Here is an 18918-nt window from a genome sequence, read left to right as displayed (position 1 = left end):
TTCAGATTTGATGTCAATTTTGACCGTACTTTGCTTTGATCTTGAAGACAACTTTTAAAGGGGGTGATTCCGGACACACAAATTCGCAACCGCTCCTAAGAAACAGGGCTGAGATATTTCGTTATGCAGGACCCAACACAGGCAGGTTAGTTTCCAGCTTTCTTCCACTCATCTTTTTATCTACTTGACTTTTGCCGTCGCTGTCGGGTTGTTATACTCACCGGACTGTTATTAGTGATCGAGTTGATAATTAAGAGTCGATGAACGTAGTCGCGATGAATTTTTTTCAGGAAACTTCTAAAATTTGTTCAGGCTCAAATTCAGTTTTCGCGGCTTTACTTGATTTTTTAAAAGTTCAGTTCGTTTCCTTTGTTAAAAGGAAAGCAAGTTCCACAATCGAACAGCAAGTGTAAAGGTCACGAAAAACGTGATTGGCTTCTAGTTTCGAAAGAAGAATTTCATTTTACTAAATAGAATTTCATCAGAAAAATTTACTGATTGATCCAGTTTTCTCGAATCGAAAAAGTGCCACTCATAAATTGTTTTAGAAATTCAAAGAGCATTAAGCGCATCTATTTTTTTCTTTGAATTTCGAAAGTTCAGATTTTTTCACAAAACGAGTCTGTAATTTTTTTCTGTTTAATTGCGTTCATTGACTCTTTTCCAACTGTCTGTTGACTAAGATAACTTTTTGCTCTGCAATGTTTGCTGGGACAGTGTTGGGTTGATAAAAAGATGCTTTTTAAAAAAAAGATGATTGGTTTTTATATTACTGTATACAGTGGGGTACCTGAACGCTGAGCGAGTTCTATTGTCACACTGTAATTTGAGTGTTTCATTTGACACGAACTTGGCATATATGAAATGATTTGTATCTTCGGTAGTATATCGGTGATTATCCCTGCCTGTCACCTTGGAGACCGGGATTCGATTTACCGCCGAAGAGATTTTGAACTACCAAATTATCTTTGAATTTGGTACGTTTTTTTATTTTGAAACTGAACTACTTGAAATACAAATCTCAAGAATTATTTTCAAATTTTTACAAAGATGATTTTATAGCTCTGCATTGTTTGCTGGGACAGTGATGGGTTGAGAAAAAGCTGTTTTTTTTCTTCGAAAAACTGATTGTTTTTATGTTGCTGTATGCAGCAGGATACAAAAATTCTGAGCTGAGTATCCCAGCCTGTCACGTTGGAGACCGGAGTTGGATTTCCCACCGAAGAGAATTTAAACTACTACGTAGTTTTTAGTTCGTATCGAAAAAACGTTTTTGATTTTCAAATTGAACTACTTGAAGTTGGTTTTTGTTGTGAATCGATACAAAGCTCTAGAGTTACTTTCAAACTTTTTTAAGAACAGTTTTTGCTCAGCTTTGTTTGCTGGGAAAGTAATGGGGCGATAAAAAGCTGCCATTTTCAAAAAACTGATTGGATTTTATGTTGCTGTTTACAGCGGGTTTCCTAAACTCCGAGCGCGTTCTATTGTCACGCTGTAATTTGAGTGTCTTATATGACACGATCTTGGGAGATATGCTCCGAATTGTGTTTTCGGTGGTAAAGTGGCGAGTATCTCTGCCTGTCATGTAAGATATCGGGATGCTACTCCCCGCCGAAGAGGTTACTCTTTACTTAAAAAAATTAGCTCGTTGTGAAAAACGTTTATGATTTTGAAATCGAACTACTTTAAGTTGGCTTTTTTTGTTTTGAGTCGATATAAAGCTTTAGAATTTCTTTAATTTTTTACAAAGATATTTTTCTGCTCTGCATTGTTTGCCGGGACAGTGTTGGGTTGATAAAAAGCTGCTTTTTTGAAAAATGGTCGAATTTTGTGTTGCTGTATACAGCAGCATTCCTTAACGATGAGGGAGTTCTATTATGTCACACTGTAATTTGAGTAAGTCAAATGACAAGAACTTGGCAGATATGCTCCGAACTGTATCTTCGGTAGAATAGTGGCGAGTATCCCTGCCTGTCATGTATGATATCGGGATGCTACTCCCCGCCGAAAAGGTTACTCTTTACTTAAAAAAATTCAGTCCATTTTGAAAAACGTTTTTGATTTTGACTTTGAACTACTTTAAGTTGGCTTTTTGTTTTGAGTCGATATAAAGCTTTAGATTTTTTTTCAAATTTTTACAAAGATAACTTTTCTGCTCTGCATTGTTTGCCGGGACAGTGTTGGGTTGATAAAAATCTGCTTTTTTCAAAAAAAATGGTTGGATTTTATTTTGCTCTATGCAGCGGGATTTCTAAATTTGAGATTTTCATATGGCGCAAACTTGGCAGATATGCTCGGAACGGTATCTACGGAAGTATAGTGGTGAGTATCCCAGCCTGTCACGCTGGAGACCGGAGTTCGATTCCCCGCCGAAGAGGTTTTGAACTCCTGATTGATTTTTAGTTCGTATCGAAAAAACGTTTTTTTTGTTTCTTAAGTGGAACTTCTTGAAAATTGCTTTTAGTTTTCAGTCGGTTAATAGCTTGTTTTCTTTTCAAATGTTTTACAAATATAATTTTTTGCTGAGCATTTTTTTGCTGGAACTATGTTGGGATGCAAAAAAGCGGTTTTTTTAACCAAAAATGTTGGGATTTCATGTTGCTGTATACAGCAGGGTTCCTAAACGCTGATCGAAATCTATTGTGCCGTTCTATAATTTGAGAATTTCAATTGGCAATAACTTGGCAGATATGCTCGGAACGGTATCTTTGGAAGTTTAGTGGTCAGTATCCCAGCCTGTCACGTTGGAGACCGGGGTTCGATTCCCCGCCGAACAGGTTTTTAACTCCCGAATAATTTTTCGTGCGTATCGAAAAAACATTTTTCGTTTTTGAAGTGGAACTACTTGAAAATAGTTTTTTGTTTTCAGACGGTTCATAGCTTGATATCTTTTCAAATTTTTTACAAATATTTTTTTTTGCTGAGCATTTTTTTGCTGGAGCTATGCTGGGATGCAAAAAAGAATTTTTTTAAACCAAAAATATTGAAATTTCATGTTGCTGTATACAGCAGGGTTCCTAAACGCTGATCGAACTCTATTGTGTCGTTCTATATTTTGAGAATTTCATATGACACGAATTTGGAAGAGATGTGCTGAACTGTATCTTCGGTAGTATAGTGGTGAGTATCGCAGCCTGTGACGTTGGATGACGGGGTTTGATTCCCCGCCGAAGAGGTTTTTAACTCTGAACAATTTTTAGTTCGTATCGGAAAAACTTTTTTTGTTTTGAAATGGAACTACATGAAATTTGCTTTTTGTTTTCAGTCGGTTTATAGCTTGATATCTTTTCAAAATTTTTACAAATATAATTTTTTGCTCAGCATTTTTTTGCTAAAACTATGCTGGGATGCAAAAAAGCATTTTTTTAAACCAAAAGTATTGAAATTTCATGTTGCTGTATACAGCAGGGTTCCTAAACGCTGATCGAACTCTATTGTGTCGTTCTATAATTTGAGAATTTCAAATGACACGAATTTGGAAGAGATGCGCTGAACTGTATTTTCGGTAGTATAGTGGTGAGTATCCTAACCTGTCACGTTGGAGACCGGGGTTCGATTCCCCGCCGAAGAGGTTTTTAACTCCTTTTAACCCCAATTTTTAGTTCGTATCGAAAAAACGTTTTTCGTTTTTGAATTGGAACTACTTGAAAATTGCTTTTTGTTTTCAGTCGTTTCATAGCTTGTTTTCTTTTCAAATATTTTACAAATATAATTTTTTGCTGAGCATTTTTTTGCTGGAACTATATTGGGATGCAAAAAAGCATTTTTTTAAACCAAAAGTATTGAAATTTCATGTTGCTGTATACAGCAGGGTTCCTAAACGCTGATCGAACTCTATTGTGTCGTTCTATAATTTGAGAATTTCAAATGACACGAATTTGGAAGAGATGTGCTGAACTGTATCTTCGGTAGTATAGTGGTGAGTATCGCAGCCTGTGACGTTGGATGACGGGGTTTGATTCCCCGCCGAAGAGGTTTTTAACTCTGAACAATTTTTAGTTCGTATCGGAAAAACTTTTTTTGTTTTGAAATGGAACTACATGAAATTTGCTTTTTGTTTTCAGTCGGTTCATAGCTTGTTTTCTTTTCAAATATTTTACAAATATAATTTTTTGCTGAGCATTTTTTTGCTGGAACTATGTTGGGATGCAAAAAAGCGGTTTTTTTTACCAAAAATGTTGGGATTTCATGTTGCTGTATACAGCAGGGTTCCTAAACGCTGATCGAAATCTATTGTGCCGTTCTATAATTTGAGAATTTCATTTGGCAATAATTTGGCAGATATGCTCGGAACGGTATCTTCGGAAGTTTAGTGGTCAGTATCCCAGCCTGTCACGTTGGAGACCGGGGTTCGATTCCCCGCCGAAGAGGTTTTTAAATCCTGAATAATTTTTCGTGCGTATCGAAAAAACGTTTTTCGTTTTTGAAGTGGAACTACTTGAAAATAGTTTTTTGTTTTCAGACGGTTCATAGCTTGATATCTTTTCAAATTTTTTACAAATATTTGTTTTTGCTGAGCATTTTTTTGCTGGACCTATGCTGGGATGCAAAAAAGCATTTTTTAAACCAAAAATACTGAAATTTCATGTTGCTGTTTACATCAGGGTTCCTAAACGCTGATAGAACTCTATTGTGTCGTTCTATATTTTGAGAATTTCATATAACACGAATTTAGAAGAGATGTGCTGAACTGTATCTTCGGTAGTATAGTGGTCAGTATCGCAGCCTGTCACGTTGGTTACCGGGATTCGATTCCCCGCCGAAGAGGTTTTGATTTCCTAAATAATTTTTAGTTCGTATCGAAAAAACGATTTTTTTTTTGAAATGGAACTACATGAAAATTGCTTTTTTTCAGTCGGTTCATAGCTTGATATCTTTTCAAATTTTTTTAAAAATATTATTTTTTGCTGAGCTTTTTTTTGCTGGAACTATGCTGGGATGCAAAAAAGCATTTTTTAAACCAAAAGTATTGAAATTTCATGTTGCTGTATACAGCAGGGTTCCTAAACACTGATCGAACTCTATTGTGTCGTTCTATAATTTGAGAATTTCATATGACACGAATTTTGAAGAGATGTGTTGAACTGTATCTTCGGTAGTTTAGTGGTGAGTATCGCAGCCTGTCACGTTGGATAACGGGGTTCGATTCCCCGCCGAAGAGGTTTTTAACTCTGAACAACTTTTAGTTCGTATCGGAAAAACTTTTTTTGTTTTTGAAATGGAACTACATGAAATTTGCTTTTTGTTTTCAGTCGGTTCATAGCTTGATATCTTTTCAAAATTTTTACAAATATAATTTTTTGCTGAGCATTTTTTTGCTGGAACTATGCTGGGATGCAAAAAAGCATTTTTTTAAACCAAAAATATTGAAATTTCATGTTGCTGTATACAGCAGGGTTCCTAAACGCTGATCGAACTCTATTGAGTCGTTCTATAATTTGAGAATTTCATATGACACGAATTTGGAAGAGATGCGCTCAACTGTACTTTCGGTAGTATAGTGGTGAGTATCGCAGCCTGTCACGTTGGATAACGGGGTTTGATTCCCCGCCGAAGAGGTTTTTAACTCTGAACAATTTTTAGTTCGTATCGGAAAAGCTTTTTTTTTTGTTTTCGAAATGGAACTACATGAAATTTGCTTTTTGTTTTCAGTCGGTTCATAGCTTGATATCTATTCAAAATTTTTACAAATATAATTTTTTGCTGAGCATTTTTTTGCTGGAACTATGCTGGGATGCAAAAAAGCATTTTTTTAAACCAAAAGTATTGAAATTTCATGTTGCTGTATACAGCAGGGTTCCTAAACACTGATCGAACTCTATTGTGTCGTTCTATAATTTGAGAATTTCATATGACACGAATTTTGAAGAGATTTGTTGAACTGTATCTTCGGTAGTTTAGTGGTGAGTATCGCAGCCTGTCACGTTGGATAACGGGGTTCGATTCCCCGCCGAATAGGTTTTCAACTCTGAACAATTTTTAGTTCGTATCGGAAAAACTTTTTTTGTTTTTGAAATGGAACTACATGAAATTTGCTTTTTGTTTTCAGTCGGTTCATAGCCTGATATCTTTTCAAAATTTTTACGAATATAATTTTTTGCTGAGCATTTTTTTGCTGGAACTATGCTGGGATGCAAAAAAGCATTTTTTTAAACCAAAAATACTGAAATTTCATGTTGCTGTTTACATCAGGGTTCCTAAACGCTGATAGAACTCTATTGTGTCGTTCTATATTTTGAGAATTTCATATAACACGAATTTAGAAGAGATGTGCTGAACTGTATCTTCGGTAGAATAGTGGTGAGTATCGCAGCCTGTCACGTTGGTTACCGGGATTCGATTCCCCGCCGAAGAGGTTTTGATTTCCTAAATAATTTTTAGTTCGTATCGAAAAAACGATTTTTTTTTGAAATGGAACTACATGAAAATTGCTTTTTTTCAGTCGGTTCATAGCTTGATATCTTTTCAAATTTTTTTAAAAATTTTATTTTTTTGCTGAGCTTTTTTTTTGCTGGAACTATGCTGGGATGCAAAAAAGCATTTTTTTAAACAAAAGTATTGAAATTTCATGTTGCTGTATACAGCAGGGTTCCTAAACACTGATCGAACTCTATTGTGTCGTTCTATAATTTGAGAATTTCATATGACACGAATTTTGAAGAGATGTGTTGAACTGTGTCTTCGGTAGTTTAGTGGTGAGTATCGCAGCCTGTCACGTTGGATAACGGGGTTCGATTCCCCGCCGAAGAGGTTTTTAACTCTGAACAATTTTTAGTTCGTATCGGAAAAACTTTTTTTGTTTTTGAAATGGAACTACATGAAATTTGCTTTTTGTTTTCAGTCGGTTCATAGCTTGATATCTTTTCAAAATTTTTAGGAATATAATTTTTTGCTGAGCATTTTTTTGCTGGAACTATGCTGGGATGCAAAAAAGCATTTTTTTAAACCAAAAATATTGAAATTTCATGTTGCTGTATACAGCAGGGTTCCTAAACGCTGATCGAACTCTATTGAGTCGTTCTATAATTTGAGAATTTCATATGACACGAATTTGGAAGAGATGCGCTGAACTGTACTTTCGGTAGTATAGTGGTGAGTATCGCAGCCTGTCACGTTGGATAACGGGGTTCGATTCCCCGCCGAAGAGGTTTTTAACTCTGAACATTTTTTAGTTCGTATCGGAAAAGCTTTTTTTTGTTTTTGAAATGGAACTACATGAAATTTGCTTTTTGTTTTCAATCGGTTCATAGCTTGATATCTTTTCAAAATTTTTACAAATATAATTTTTTGCTGAGCATTTTTTTGCTGGAACTATGCTGGGATGTAAAAAAGCATTTTTTTAAAACAAAAATATTGAAATTTCATGTTGCTGTATACAGCAGGGTTCCTAAACACTGATCGAACTCTAGTGTGTCGTTCTATAATTTGAGAATTTCATATGACACGAATTTTGAAGAGATTTGTTGAACTGTATCTTCGGTAGTTTGGTGGTGAGTATCGCAGCCTGTCACGTTGGATAACGGGGTTCGATTCCCCGCCGATGAGGTTTTTAACTCTGAACAATTTTTAGTTCGTATCGGAAAAACTTTTTTTGTTTTTGAAATGGAACTACATGAAATTTGCTTTTTGTTTTCAGTCGGTTCATAGCTTGATATCTTTTCAAAATTTTTACGAATATAATTTTTTGCTGAGCATTTTTTTGCTGGAACTATGCTGGGACGCAAAAAAGCATTTTTTTAAAACAAAAATATTGAAATTTCATGTTGCTGTATACAGCAGGTTCCTAAACGCTGATCGAACTCTATTGAGTCGTTCTATAATTTGAGAATTTCATATGACACGAATTTGGAAGAGATGCGCTCAACTGTACTTTCGGTAGCATAGTGGTGAGTATCGCAGCCTGTCACGTTGGATAACGGGGTTCGATTCCCCGCCGAAGAGGTTTTTAACTCTGAACAATTTTTAGTTCGAATCGGAAAAGCTTTTTTTTGTTTTTGAAATGGAACTACATGAAATTTGCTTTTTGTTTTCAGTCGGTTCATAGCTTGATATCTTTTCAAAATTTTTACAAATATAATTTTTTGCTGAGCATTTTTTTGCTGGAACTATGCTGGGATGCAAAAAAGCATTTTTTTAAACCAAAATTACTGAAATTTCATGTTGCTGTTTACATCAGGGTTCCTAAACGCTGATAGAACTCTATTGTGTCGTTCTATATTTTGAGAATTTCATATAACACGAATTTAGAAGAGATGTGCTGAACTGTATCTTCGGTAGTATAGTGGTGAGTATCGCAGCCTGTCACGTTGGTTACCGGGATTCGATTCCCCGCCGAAGAGGTTTTGATTTCCTAAATAATTTTTAGTTCGTATCGAAAAAACGATTTTTTTTTTTGAAATGGAACTACATGAAAATTGCTTTTTTTCAGTCGGTTCATAGCTTGATATCTTTTCAAATTTTTTAAAAAATATTATTTTTTGCTCAGCTTTTTTTTTGCTGGAACTATGCTGGGATGCAAAAAAGCATTTTTTTAAACCAAAAGTATTGAAATTTCATGTTGCTGTATACAGCAGGGTTCCTAAACACTGATCGAACTCTATTGTGTCGTTCTATAATTTGAGAATTTCATATGACACGAATTTTGAAGAGATGTGTTGAACTGTATCTTCGGTAGTTTAGTGGTGAGTATCGCAGCCTGTCACGTTGGATAACGGGGTTCGATTCCCCGCCGAAGAGGTTTTTAACTCTGAACAATTTTTAGTTCGTATCGGAAAAACTTTTTTTGTTTTTGAAATGGAACTACATGAAATTTGCTTTTTGTTTTCAGTCGGTTCATAGCTTGATATCTTTTCAAAATTTTTACGAATATAATTTTTTGCTGAGCATTTTTTTGCTGGAACTATGCTGGGATGCAAAAAAGCATTTTTTTAAACCAAAAATATTGAAATTTCATGTTGCTGTATACAGCAGGGTTCCTGAACGCTGATCGAACTCTTTTGAGTCGTTCTATAATTTGAGAATTTCATATGACACGAATTTGGAAGAGATGCGCTCAACTGTACTTTCGGTAGTATAGTGGTGAGTATCCCAGCCTGTCACGTTGGATCACGGGGTTCGATTCCCCGCCGAAGAGGTTTTTAACTCTGAACAATTTTTAGTTCGTATCGGAAAAGCTTTTTTTGTTTTTGAAATGGAACTACATGAAATTTGCTTTTTGTTTTCAGTCGGTTCATAGCTTGATATCTTTTCAAAATTTTTACAAATATAATTTTTTGCTGAGCATTTTTTTGCTGGAACTATGCTGGGATGCAAAAAAGCATTTTTTAAACCAAAAGTATTGAAATTTCATGTTGCTGTATACAGCAGGGTTCCTAAACACTGATCGAACTCTATTGTGTCGTTCTATAATTTGAGAATTTCATATGACACGAATTTTGAAGAGATTTGTTGAACTGTATCTTCGGTAGTTTAGTGGTGAGTATCGCAGCCTGTCACGTTGGATAACGGGGTTCGATTCCCCGCCGAAGAGGTTTTTAACTCTGAACAATTTTTAGTTCGTATCGGAAAAACTTTTTTTGTTTTTGAAATGGAACAACATGAAATTTGCTTTTTGTTTTCAGTCGGTTCATAGCTTGATTTCTTTTCAAAATTTTTACGAATATAATTTTTTGCTGAGCATTTTTTTGCTGGAACTATGCTGGGATGCAAAAAAGCATTTTTTTAAAACAAAAATATTGAAATTTCATGTTGATGTATACAGCAGGGTTCCTAAACGCTGATCGAACTCTATTGAGTCGTTCTATAATTTGAGAATTTCATATGACACGAATTTGGAAGAGATGCGCTCAACTGTACTTTCGGTAGCATAGTGGTGAGTATCGCAGCCTGTCACGTTGGATAACGGGGTTCGATTCCCCGCCGAAGAGGTTTTTAACTCTGAACAATTTTTAGTTCGTATCGGAAAAGCTTTTTTTTGTTTTTGAAATGGAACTACATGAAATTTGCTTTTTGTTTTCAGTCGGTTCATAGCTTGATATCTTTTCAAAATTTTTACAAATATAATTTTTTGCTGAGCATTTTTTTGCTGGAACTATGCTGGGATGCAAAAAAGCATTTTTTTAAACCAAAAATATTGAAATTTCATGTTGCTGTATACAGCAGGTTTCCTAAACGCTGATCGAACTCTATTGTGTCGTTCTATAATTTGAGAATTTCATATGACACGAATTTGGAAGAGATGCGCTGAACTGTATCTTCGGTAGTATAGTGGTGAGTATCCTAGCCTGTCACGTTGGAGACCGGGGTTGGATTCCCCGCCGAAGAGGTTTTTAACTCCTTTTAGCCCCAATTTTTAGTTCGTATCGAAAAAACGTTTTTCGTTTTTGAATTGGAACTACTTGAAAATTGCTTTTTGTTTTCAGTCGTTTCATAGCTTGTTTTCTTTTCAAATATTTTACAAATATAATTTTTTGCTGAGCATTTTTTTTGCTGGAACTATGTTGGGATAAAAAAAAACGTTTTTTTTTTAACCAAAAATGTTGGGATTTCATGTTGCTGTATACAGCAGGGTTCCTAAACGCTGATCGAACTCTTTTTTGCCGTTTTATAATTTGAGAATTTCATTTGGCAATAATTTGGCAGATATGCTCGGAACGGTATCTTCGGAAGTTTAGTGGTCAGTATCCCAGCCTGTCACGTTGGAGACCGGGGTTCGATTCCCCGCCGAAGAGGTTTTTAACTCTGAACAATTTTTAGTTCGTATCGGAAAAACTTTTTTTTGTTTTTGAATTGGAACTACATGAAATTTGCTTTTTGTTTTCAGTCGGTTCATAGCTTGATATCTTTTCAAAATTTTTACGAATATAATTTTTTGCTGAGCATTTTTTTGCTGGAACTATGCTGGGATGCAAAAAATGCATTTTTTTAAACCAAAAATATTGAAATTTCATGTTGCTGTATACAGCAGGGTTCCTAAACGCTGATCGAACTCTATTGTGCCGTTCTATAATTTGAGAATTTCATTTGGCAATAATTTGGCAGATATGCTCGGAACGGTGTCTTCGGAAGCTTAGTGGTCAGTATCCCAGCCTGTCACGTTGGAGACCGGGGTTTGATTCCCCGCCGAAGAGGTTTTTTACTCTGAACAATTTTTAGTTCGTATCGGAAAAACTTTTTTTTGTTTTTGAATTGGAACTACATGAAATTTGCTTTTTGTTTTCAGTCGGTTCATAGCTTGATATCTTTTCAAAATTTTTACGAATATAATTTTTTGCTGAGCATTTTTTTGCTGGAACTATGCTGGGATGCAAAAAAGCATTTTTTTAAACCAAAAATATTGAAATTTCATGTTGCTGTATACAGCAGGTTTCCTAAACGCTGATCGAACTCTATTGTGTCGTTCTATAATTTGAGAATTTCATATGACACGAATTTGGAAGAGATGCGCTGAACTGTATCTTCGGTAGTATAGTGGTGAGTATCCTAGCCTGTCACGTTGGAGACCGGGGTTGGATTCCCCGCCGAAGAGGTTTTTAACTCCTTTTAGCCCCAATTTTTAGTTCGTATCGAAAAAACGTTTTTCGTTTTTGAATTGGAACTACTTGAAAATTGCTTTTTGTTTTCAGTCGTTTCATAGCTTGTTTTCTTTTCAAATATTTTACAAATATAATTTTTTGCTGAGCATTTTTTTTGCTGGAACTATGTTGGGATAAAAAAAAGCGTTTTTTTACCAAAAATGTTGGGATTTCATGTTGCTGTATACAGCAGGGTTCCTAAACGCTGATCGAACTCTATTTTGCCGTTCTATAATTTGAGAGTTTCATTTGGCAATAATTTGGCAGATATGCTCGGAACGGTATCTTCGGAAGTTTAGTGGTCAGTATCCCAGCCTGTCACGTTGGAGACCGGGGTTTGATTCCCCGCCGAAGAGGTTTTTAACTCTGAACAATTTTTAGTTCGTATCGGAAAAACTTTTTTTTTGTTTTTGAATTGGAACTACATGAAATTTGCTTTTTGTTTTCAGTCGGTTCATAGCTTGATATCTTTTCAAAATTTTTACGAATATAATTTTTTGCTGAGCATTTTTTTGCTGGAACTATGCTGGGATGCAAAAAATGCATTTTTTTAAACCAAAAATATTGAAATTTCATGTTGCTGTATACAGCAGGGTTCCTAAACGCTGATCGAACTCTATTGTGTCGTTCTATAATTTGAGAATTTCATATGACACGAATTTGGAAGAGATGCGCTGAACTGTATTTTCGGTAGTATAGTGGTGAGTATTCTAGCCTGTCACGTTGGAGACCGGGGTTCGATTCCCCGCCGAAGAGTTTTTTAACTCCTTTTAACCCCAATTTTTAGTTCGTATCGAAAAAACGTTTTTCGTTTTTGAATTGGAACTACTTGAAAATTGCTTTTTGTTTTCAATCGGTTAATAGCTTGTTTTCTTTTCAAATGTTTTACAAATATAATTTTTTGCTGAGCAATTTTTTGCTGGAACTATATTGGGATGCAAAAAAGCGTTTTTTTAACCAAAAATGTTGGGATTTCATGTTGCTGTATACAGCAGGGTTCCTAAACGCTGATCGAACTCTATTGTGCCGTTCTATAATTTGAGAATTTCATTTGGCAATAATTTGGAAGATATGCTCGGTACGGTATCTTCGGAAGTTTAGTGGTCAGTATCCCAGCCTGTCACGTTGGAGACCGGGGTTCGATTCCCCGCCGAAGAGGTTTTTAACTCTGAACAATTTTTAGTTCGTATCGGAAAAACTTTTTTTGTTTTTGAAATGGAACTACATGAAATTTGCTTTTTGTTTTCAGTCGGTTCATAGCTTGATATCTTTTCAAAATTTTTACGAATATAATTTTTTGCTGAGCATTTTTTTGCTGGAACTATGCTGGGATGCAAAAAAGCATTTTTTTAAACCAAAAATATTGAAATTTCATGTTGCTGTATACAGCAGGGTTCCTAAACGCTGATCGAACTCTATTGTGTCGTTCTATAATTTGAGAATTTCATATGACACGAAATTGGAAGAGATGCGCTCAACTGTATTTTCGGTAGTATAGTGGTGAGTATCGCAGCCTGTCACGTTGGATAACGGGGTTCGATTCCCCGCCGAAGAGGTTTTTAACTCCTTTTAACCCCAATTTTTAGTTCGTATCGAAAAAACGTTTTTCGTTTTTGAATTGGAACTACTTGAAAATTGCTTTTTGTTTTCAGTCGGTTCATAGCTTGTTTTCTTTTCAAATATTTTACAAATATAATTTTTTGCTGAGCATTTTTTTGCTGGAACTATATTGGGATGCAAAAAAGCGTTTTTTTAACCAAAAATGTTGAGATTTCATGTTGCTGTATACAGCAGGGTTCCTAAACGCTGATCGAACTCTATTGTGCCGTTCTATAATTTGAGAATTTCATTTGGCAATAATTTGGCAGATATGCTCGGTACGGTATCTTCGGAAGTTTAGTGGTCAGTATCCCAGCCTGTCACGTTGGAGACCGGGGTTCGATTCCCCGCCGAAGAGGTTTTTAACTCTGAACAATTTTTAGTTCGTATCGGAAAAACTTTTTTTTGTTTTTGAAATGGAACTACATGAAATTTGCTTTTTGTTTTCAGTCGGTTCATAGCTTGATATCTTTTCAAAATTTTTACGAATATAATTTTTTGCTGAGCATTTTTGTGCTGGAACTATGCTGGGATGCAAAAAAGCATTTTTTTAAACCAAAAATATTGAAATTTCATGTTGCTGTATACAGCAGGGTTCCTAAACGCTGATCGAACTCTATTGTGTCGTTCTATAATTTGAGAATTTCATATGACACGAATTTGGAAGAGATGCGCTTAACTGTATTTTCGGTAGTATAGTGGTGAGTATCGCAGCCTGTCACGTTGGATTCCGGGGTTCGATTCCCCGCCGAAGAGTTTGTTATTTCCTGAATAATTTTTAGTTTGTATCGAAAAAACGTTTTTTTTTGTTTCTGATATGGAACTACATAAAAATTGCTTTTTTTAAAGTCGCTTCAAAGCTTGATTTTTTCAAGTATTCTACAAGTATAATTTTTTTGCTGGAACTATATTGGGATGCAAAAAAGCGTTTTTTTAACCAAAAATGTTGAGATTTCATGTTGCTGTATACAGCAGGGTTCCTAAACGCTGATCGAACTCTATTGTGCCGTTCTATAATTTGAGAATTTCATTTGGCAATAATTTGGCAGATATGCTCGGAACGGTGTCTTCGGAAGCTTAGTGGTCAGTATCCCAGCCTGTGACGTTGGATACCGGGGTTCGATTCCCCGCCGAAGAGGTTTTTAACTCCTGAATAATTTTTAGTTTGTATCGGGAAAACGTTTTGTTTTTGTTTTGGAAATGGAACTACATGAAATTTGCTTTTTGTTTTCAGTCGGTTCAAAGCCTTAAATTTTTTTCAGATAATTTACAACCATGACTTTCTGCTCCGAGTTTTTTTCCTGGGACTATGTTGGGATGAGAAGAAGCTGCTTTTTTCAAAAAATGATCGGATTTCATGCTGCTGTATACAGCAGAATTCCTGAACGCTGATCGAGTTCATTTGTGTCTTCATGTAATTTGAGAATTTCATATAGCACAAACTTGGCAGATATGCTCGGAAATGTAGCTTCGGAAGTATAGTGGTAAGTATCCCAGCCTGTCACGTTGGAGACCGGAGTTCGATTCCCCGCCGAAGAGGTTTTGAACTCCTGATTGATTTTTAGTTCGTATCGAAAAAACGTTTTTTTTGTTTCTGAAGTGGAACTACTTGAAAATTGCTTTTAGTTTTCAGTCGGTTAATAGCTTGTTTTCTTTTCAAATGTTTTACAAATATAATTTTTTGCTGAGCATTTTTTTGCTGGAACTATGTTGGGATAAAAAAAAGCGTTTTTTAACCAAAAATGTTGGGATTTCATGTTGCTGTATACAGCAGGGTTCCTAAACGCTGATCGAACTCTATTGTGTCGTTCTATAATTTGAGAATTTCATATGACACGAATTTGGAAGAGATGCGCTGAACTGTATTTTCGGAAGTATAGTGGTAAGTATTCCAGCCTGTCACGTTGGAGACCGGGGTTCGATTCCCCGCCGAAGAGGTTTTTAACTCCTTTTAACCCCAATTTTTAGTTCGTATCTAAAAAACGTTTTTCGTTTTTGAATTGGAACTACTTGAAAATTGCTTTTTGTTTTCAGTCGGTTCATAGCTTGTTTTCTTTTCAAATATTTTACAAATATAATTTTTTGCTGAGCATTTTTTTGCTGGAACTATGTTGGGATGCAAAAAAGCGTTTTTTTACCAAAAATGTTGGGATTCCATGTTGCTGTATACAGCAGGGTTCCTAAACGCTGATCGAACTCTATTTTGCCGTTCTATAATTTGAGAATTTCATTTGGCAATAATTTGGCAGATATGCTCGGAACGGTATCTTCGGAAGTTTAGTGGTCAGTATCCCAGCCTGTCACGTTGGAGACCGGGGTTCGATTCCCCGCCGAAGAGGTTTTTAACTCTGAACAATTTTTAGTTCGTATCGGAAAAACTTTTTTTGTTTTTGAAATGGAACTACATGAAATTTGCTTTTTGTTTTCAGTCGGTTCATAGCTTGATATCTTTTCAAAATTTTTACGAATATAATTTTTTGCTGAGCATTTTTTTGCTGGAACTATGCTGGGATGCAAAAAAGCATTTTTTTTAAATCAAAAATTTTGAAATTTCATGTTGCTGTATACAGCAGGGTTCCTAAACGCTGATCGAACTCTATTGTGTCGTTCTATAATTTGAGAATTTCATATGACACGAATTTGGAAGAGATGCGCTCAACTGTATTTTCGGTAGTATAGTGGTGAGTATCGCAGCCTGTCACGTTGGATATCGGGGTTCGATTCCCCGCCGAAGAGGTTTTTAACTCCTTTTAACCCCAATTTTTAGTTCGTATCGAAAAAACGTTTTTCGTTTTTGAATTGGAACTACTTGAAAATTGCATTTTGTTTTCAGTCGGTTCATAGCTTGTTTTCTTTTCAAATATTTTACAAATATAATTTTTTGCTGAGCATTTTTTTGCTGGAACTATATTGGGATGCAAAAAAGCGTTTTTTTAACCAAAAATGTTGGGATTTCATGTTGCTGTATACAGCAGGGTTCCTAAACGCTGATCGAACTCTATTGTGCCGTTCTATAATTTGAGAATTTCATTTGGCAATAATTTGGCAGATATGCTCGGAACGGTGTCTTCGGAAGCTTAGTGGTCAGTATCCCAGCCTGTCACGTTGGATACCGGGGTTCGATTCCCCGCCGAAGAGGTTTTTAACTCCTGAATAATTTTTAGTTTGTATCGGGAAAACGTTTTGTTTTTGTTTTTGAAATGGAACTACATGAAATTTGCTTTTTGTTTTCAGTCGGTTCAAAGCCTTAAATTTTTTTCAGATAATTTACAACTATGACTTTCTGCTCCGTTTTTTTTTTTGCTGGGACTATGTTGGGATGAGAAAAAGCTGCTTTTTTCAAAAAATGATCGGATTTCATGCTGCTGTATACAGCAGAATTCCTGAGCGCTGATCGAGTTCATTTGTGTCATTCTGTAATTTAAGACTTTCATATGGCACAAACTTGGCAGATATGCTCGGAACGGTATCCTCGGAAGTATAGTGGTGAGTATCCCAGCCTGTCACGTTGGAGACCGGAGTTCGATTCCCCGCCGAAGAGGTTTTGAACTCCTGATTGATTTTTAGCTCGTATGGAAAAAAAACTTTTTTCGTTTCTGAAGTGAAACTACTTGAAAATTGCTTTTTGTTTTCAGTCGGTTCATAGCTTGTTTTCTTTTCAAATGTTTTGCAAATATAATTTTTTTGCTGAGCATTTTTTTGCTGGAACTATGTTGGGATGCAAAAAAGCTTTTTTTAACCAAAAATGTTGGGATTTCATGTTGCTGTATACAGCAGGGTTCCTTAACGCTGATCGAACTCTATTGTGTCGTTCTATAATTTGAGAATTTCGTATGACACGAACTTGGAAGAGATGCGCTGAACTGTATCTTCGGTAGTATAGTGGTGAGTATCCCAGCCTGTCACGTTGGAAGCCGGATTCTTGAAAGCTGATCGAGTTCAATTTTGTCACTCTGTAATTTGAGAATTTCATATTTCACAAACTTGGCAGATATGCTCGGAACGGTATCTTCGGTAGTATAGTGGTGAGTATCACAGCCTGTCACGTTGGAGACTGGGGTTCGATTACCCGACGCAGAGGTTTTTAACCCTTGAATAATTTTTAGTTCGTATCGAAAAAAAAACGTTTTTTTTTGTTTTTTAAATGGAACAACATGAAGTTTGCTTTTTGTTTTCATTCGGTTCAAAGCCCTAAATTTATTTCAGATAATTAACAACAATCACTTTCTGCTCCAAGTTTTTTGCTGGGACTATGTTGGGATGAGAAAAAGCTGCTTTTTCAAAAAATGATCGGATATCATGTTGCTGTATACAGCAGGATTCCTGAGCGCTGATCGAGTTCTTTTGTGTCATTATTTAATTTGAGAATTTCATATGACTCGAACTTGGCAGATATGCTAGGTACTGTATCTTCGGTAGCATAGTGGAGAGTATCATAGCCTGTCATGTTGGAAACCTGTGTTCAATTCCCCGTCGTTTTTCGTTTTTGAAGTGGAATTACTTGAAAATAGCTGTTTGTTTTCAGTCGGTTCAAAGCTTGATTTCTTTTCTTTTTAATAATTTTTAAATATAATTTTTTGCTGAGCATTTTTTTGCTGGAACTATGTTGGGATGCAAAAAAGCGTTTTTTACCAAAAATGTTGGGATTTCATGTTGCTGTATACAACAGGGTTCCTAAACGCTGATCGAACTATATTGTGCCGTTCTATAATTTGAGAATTTCATATGGCACGATTTTGGCAGATATGCTCGGAACGGTATCTTCGGTAGTATAGTGGTGAGTATCACAGCCTGTCACGTTGGAGACTGGGGTTCGATTACCCGACGCAGAGGTTTTTAACCCTTGAATAATTTTTAGTTCGTATCGAAAAAAAAAACGTTTTTTTTTGTTTTTTAAATGGAACAACATGAAGTTTGTTTTTCGTTTTCAGTCGGTTCAAAGCCTTAAATTTTGTTTCAGATAATTTACAACCATGACTTTCTGCTCCGATTTTTTTGGCTGGGACTATGTTGGGATGAGAAAAAGCTGCTTTTTTCAAAAAATGATCGGAGTTCATGTTGCTGTATACAGCAGGATTCTTGAAAGCTGATCGAGTTCAATTGTGTCACTCTGTAATTTGAGAATTTCATATTTCACAAACTTGGCAGATATGCTCGGAACGGTATCTTCGGTAGTATAGTGGTGAGTATCACAGCCTGTCACGCTGGAGACTGGGGTTCGATTACCCGACGCAGAGGTTTTTAACCCTTGAATAATTTTTAGTTCGTATCGAAAAAAAAAACGTTTTTTTTTTGTTTTTTAAATGGAACAACACGAAGTTTGCTTTTTGTTTTCATTCGGTTCAAAGCCCTAAATTTATTTCAGATAATTTACAACAATCACTTTCTGCTCCAAGTTTTTTGCTGGGACTATGTTGGGATGAGAAAAAGCTGCTTTTTCAAAAAATGATCGGATATCATGTTGCTGTATACAGCAGGATTCCTGAGCGCTGATCGAGTTCTTTTGTGTCATTATTTAATTTGAGAATTTCATATGACTCGAACTTGGCAGATATGCTAGGTACTGTATCTTCGGTAGCATAGTGGAGAGTATCACAGCCTGTCATGTTGGAGACCTGTGTTCAATTCCCCGTCATTTTTCGTTTTTGAAGTGGAATTACTTGAAAATAGCTGTTTGTTTTCAGTCGGTTCAAAGCTTGATTTCTTTTCTTTTTAATAATTTTTAAATATAATTTTTTGCTGAGCA

General features: G+C 35.6%; 1 protein-coding gene and 1 non-coding gene across 2 annotated transcripts in view; both read left to right on the top strand.

Moving 5' to 3' along the window:
• Window positions 1–9: 9 nt before the first annotated feature.
• LOC134840571 (galactose-1-phosphate uridylyltransferase-like) overlaps window positions 10–18918 on the top strand; it is a 183820-nt gene continuing 164911 nt past the window's right edge. Inside the window, exon 1 of the mRNA XM_063856484.1 lies at window positions 10–145. Coding sequence (XP_063712554.1) covers window positions 124–145 — 22 coding nt within the window. The 5' untranslated portion in view covers window positions 10–123. The remainder of the gene's footprint in view (window positions 146–18918) is intronic.
• Trnad-guc (transfer RNA aspartic acid (anticodon GUC)) lies at window positions 12258–12329 on the top strand. Its single transcript has one exon. It is a non-coding gene; the product is annotated as a tRNA-Asp (tRNA).

Source organism: Symsagittifera roscoffensis, chromosome 1, assembly GCF_963678635.1.
Source record: "Symsagittifera roscoffensis chromosome 1, txSymRosc1.1, whole genome shotgun sequence".
Lineage (NCBI taxonomy): Eukaryota > Metazoa > Xenacoelomorpha > Acoela > Convolutidae > Symsagittifera > Symsagittifera roscoffensis.
This window is presented reverse-complemented; position numbering and strand designations above follow the sequence as displayed.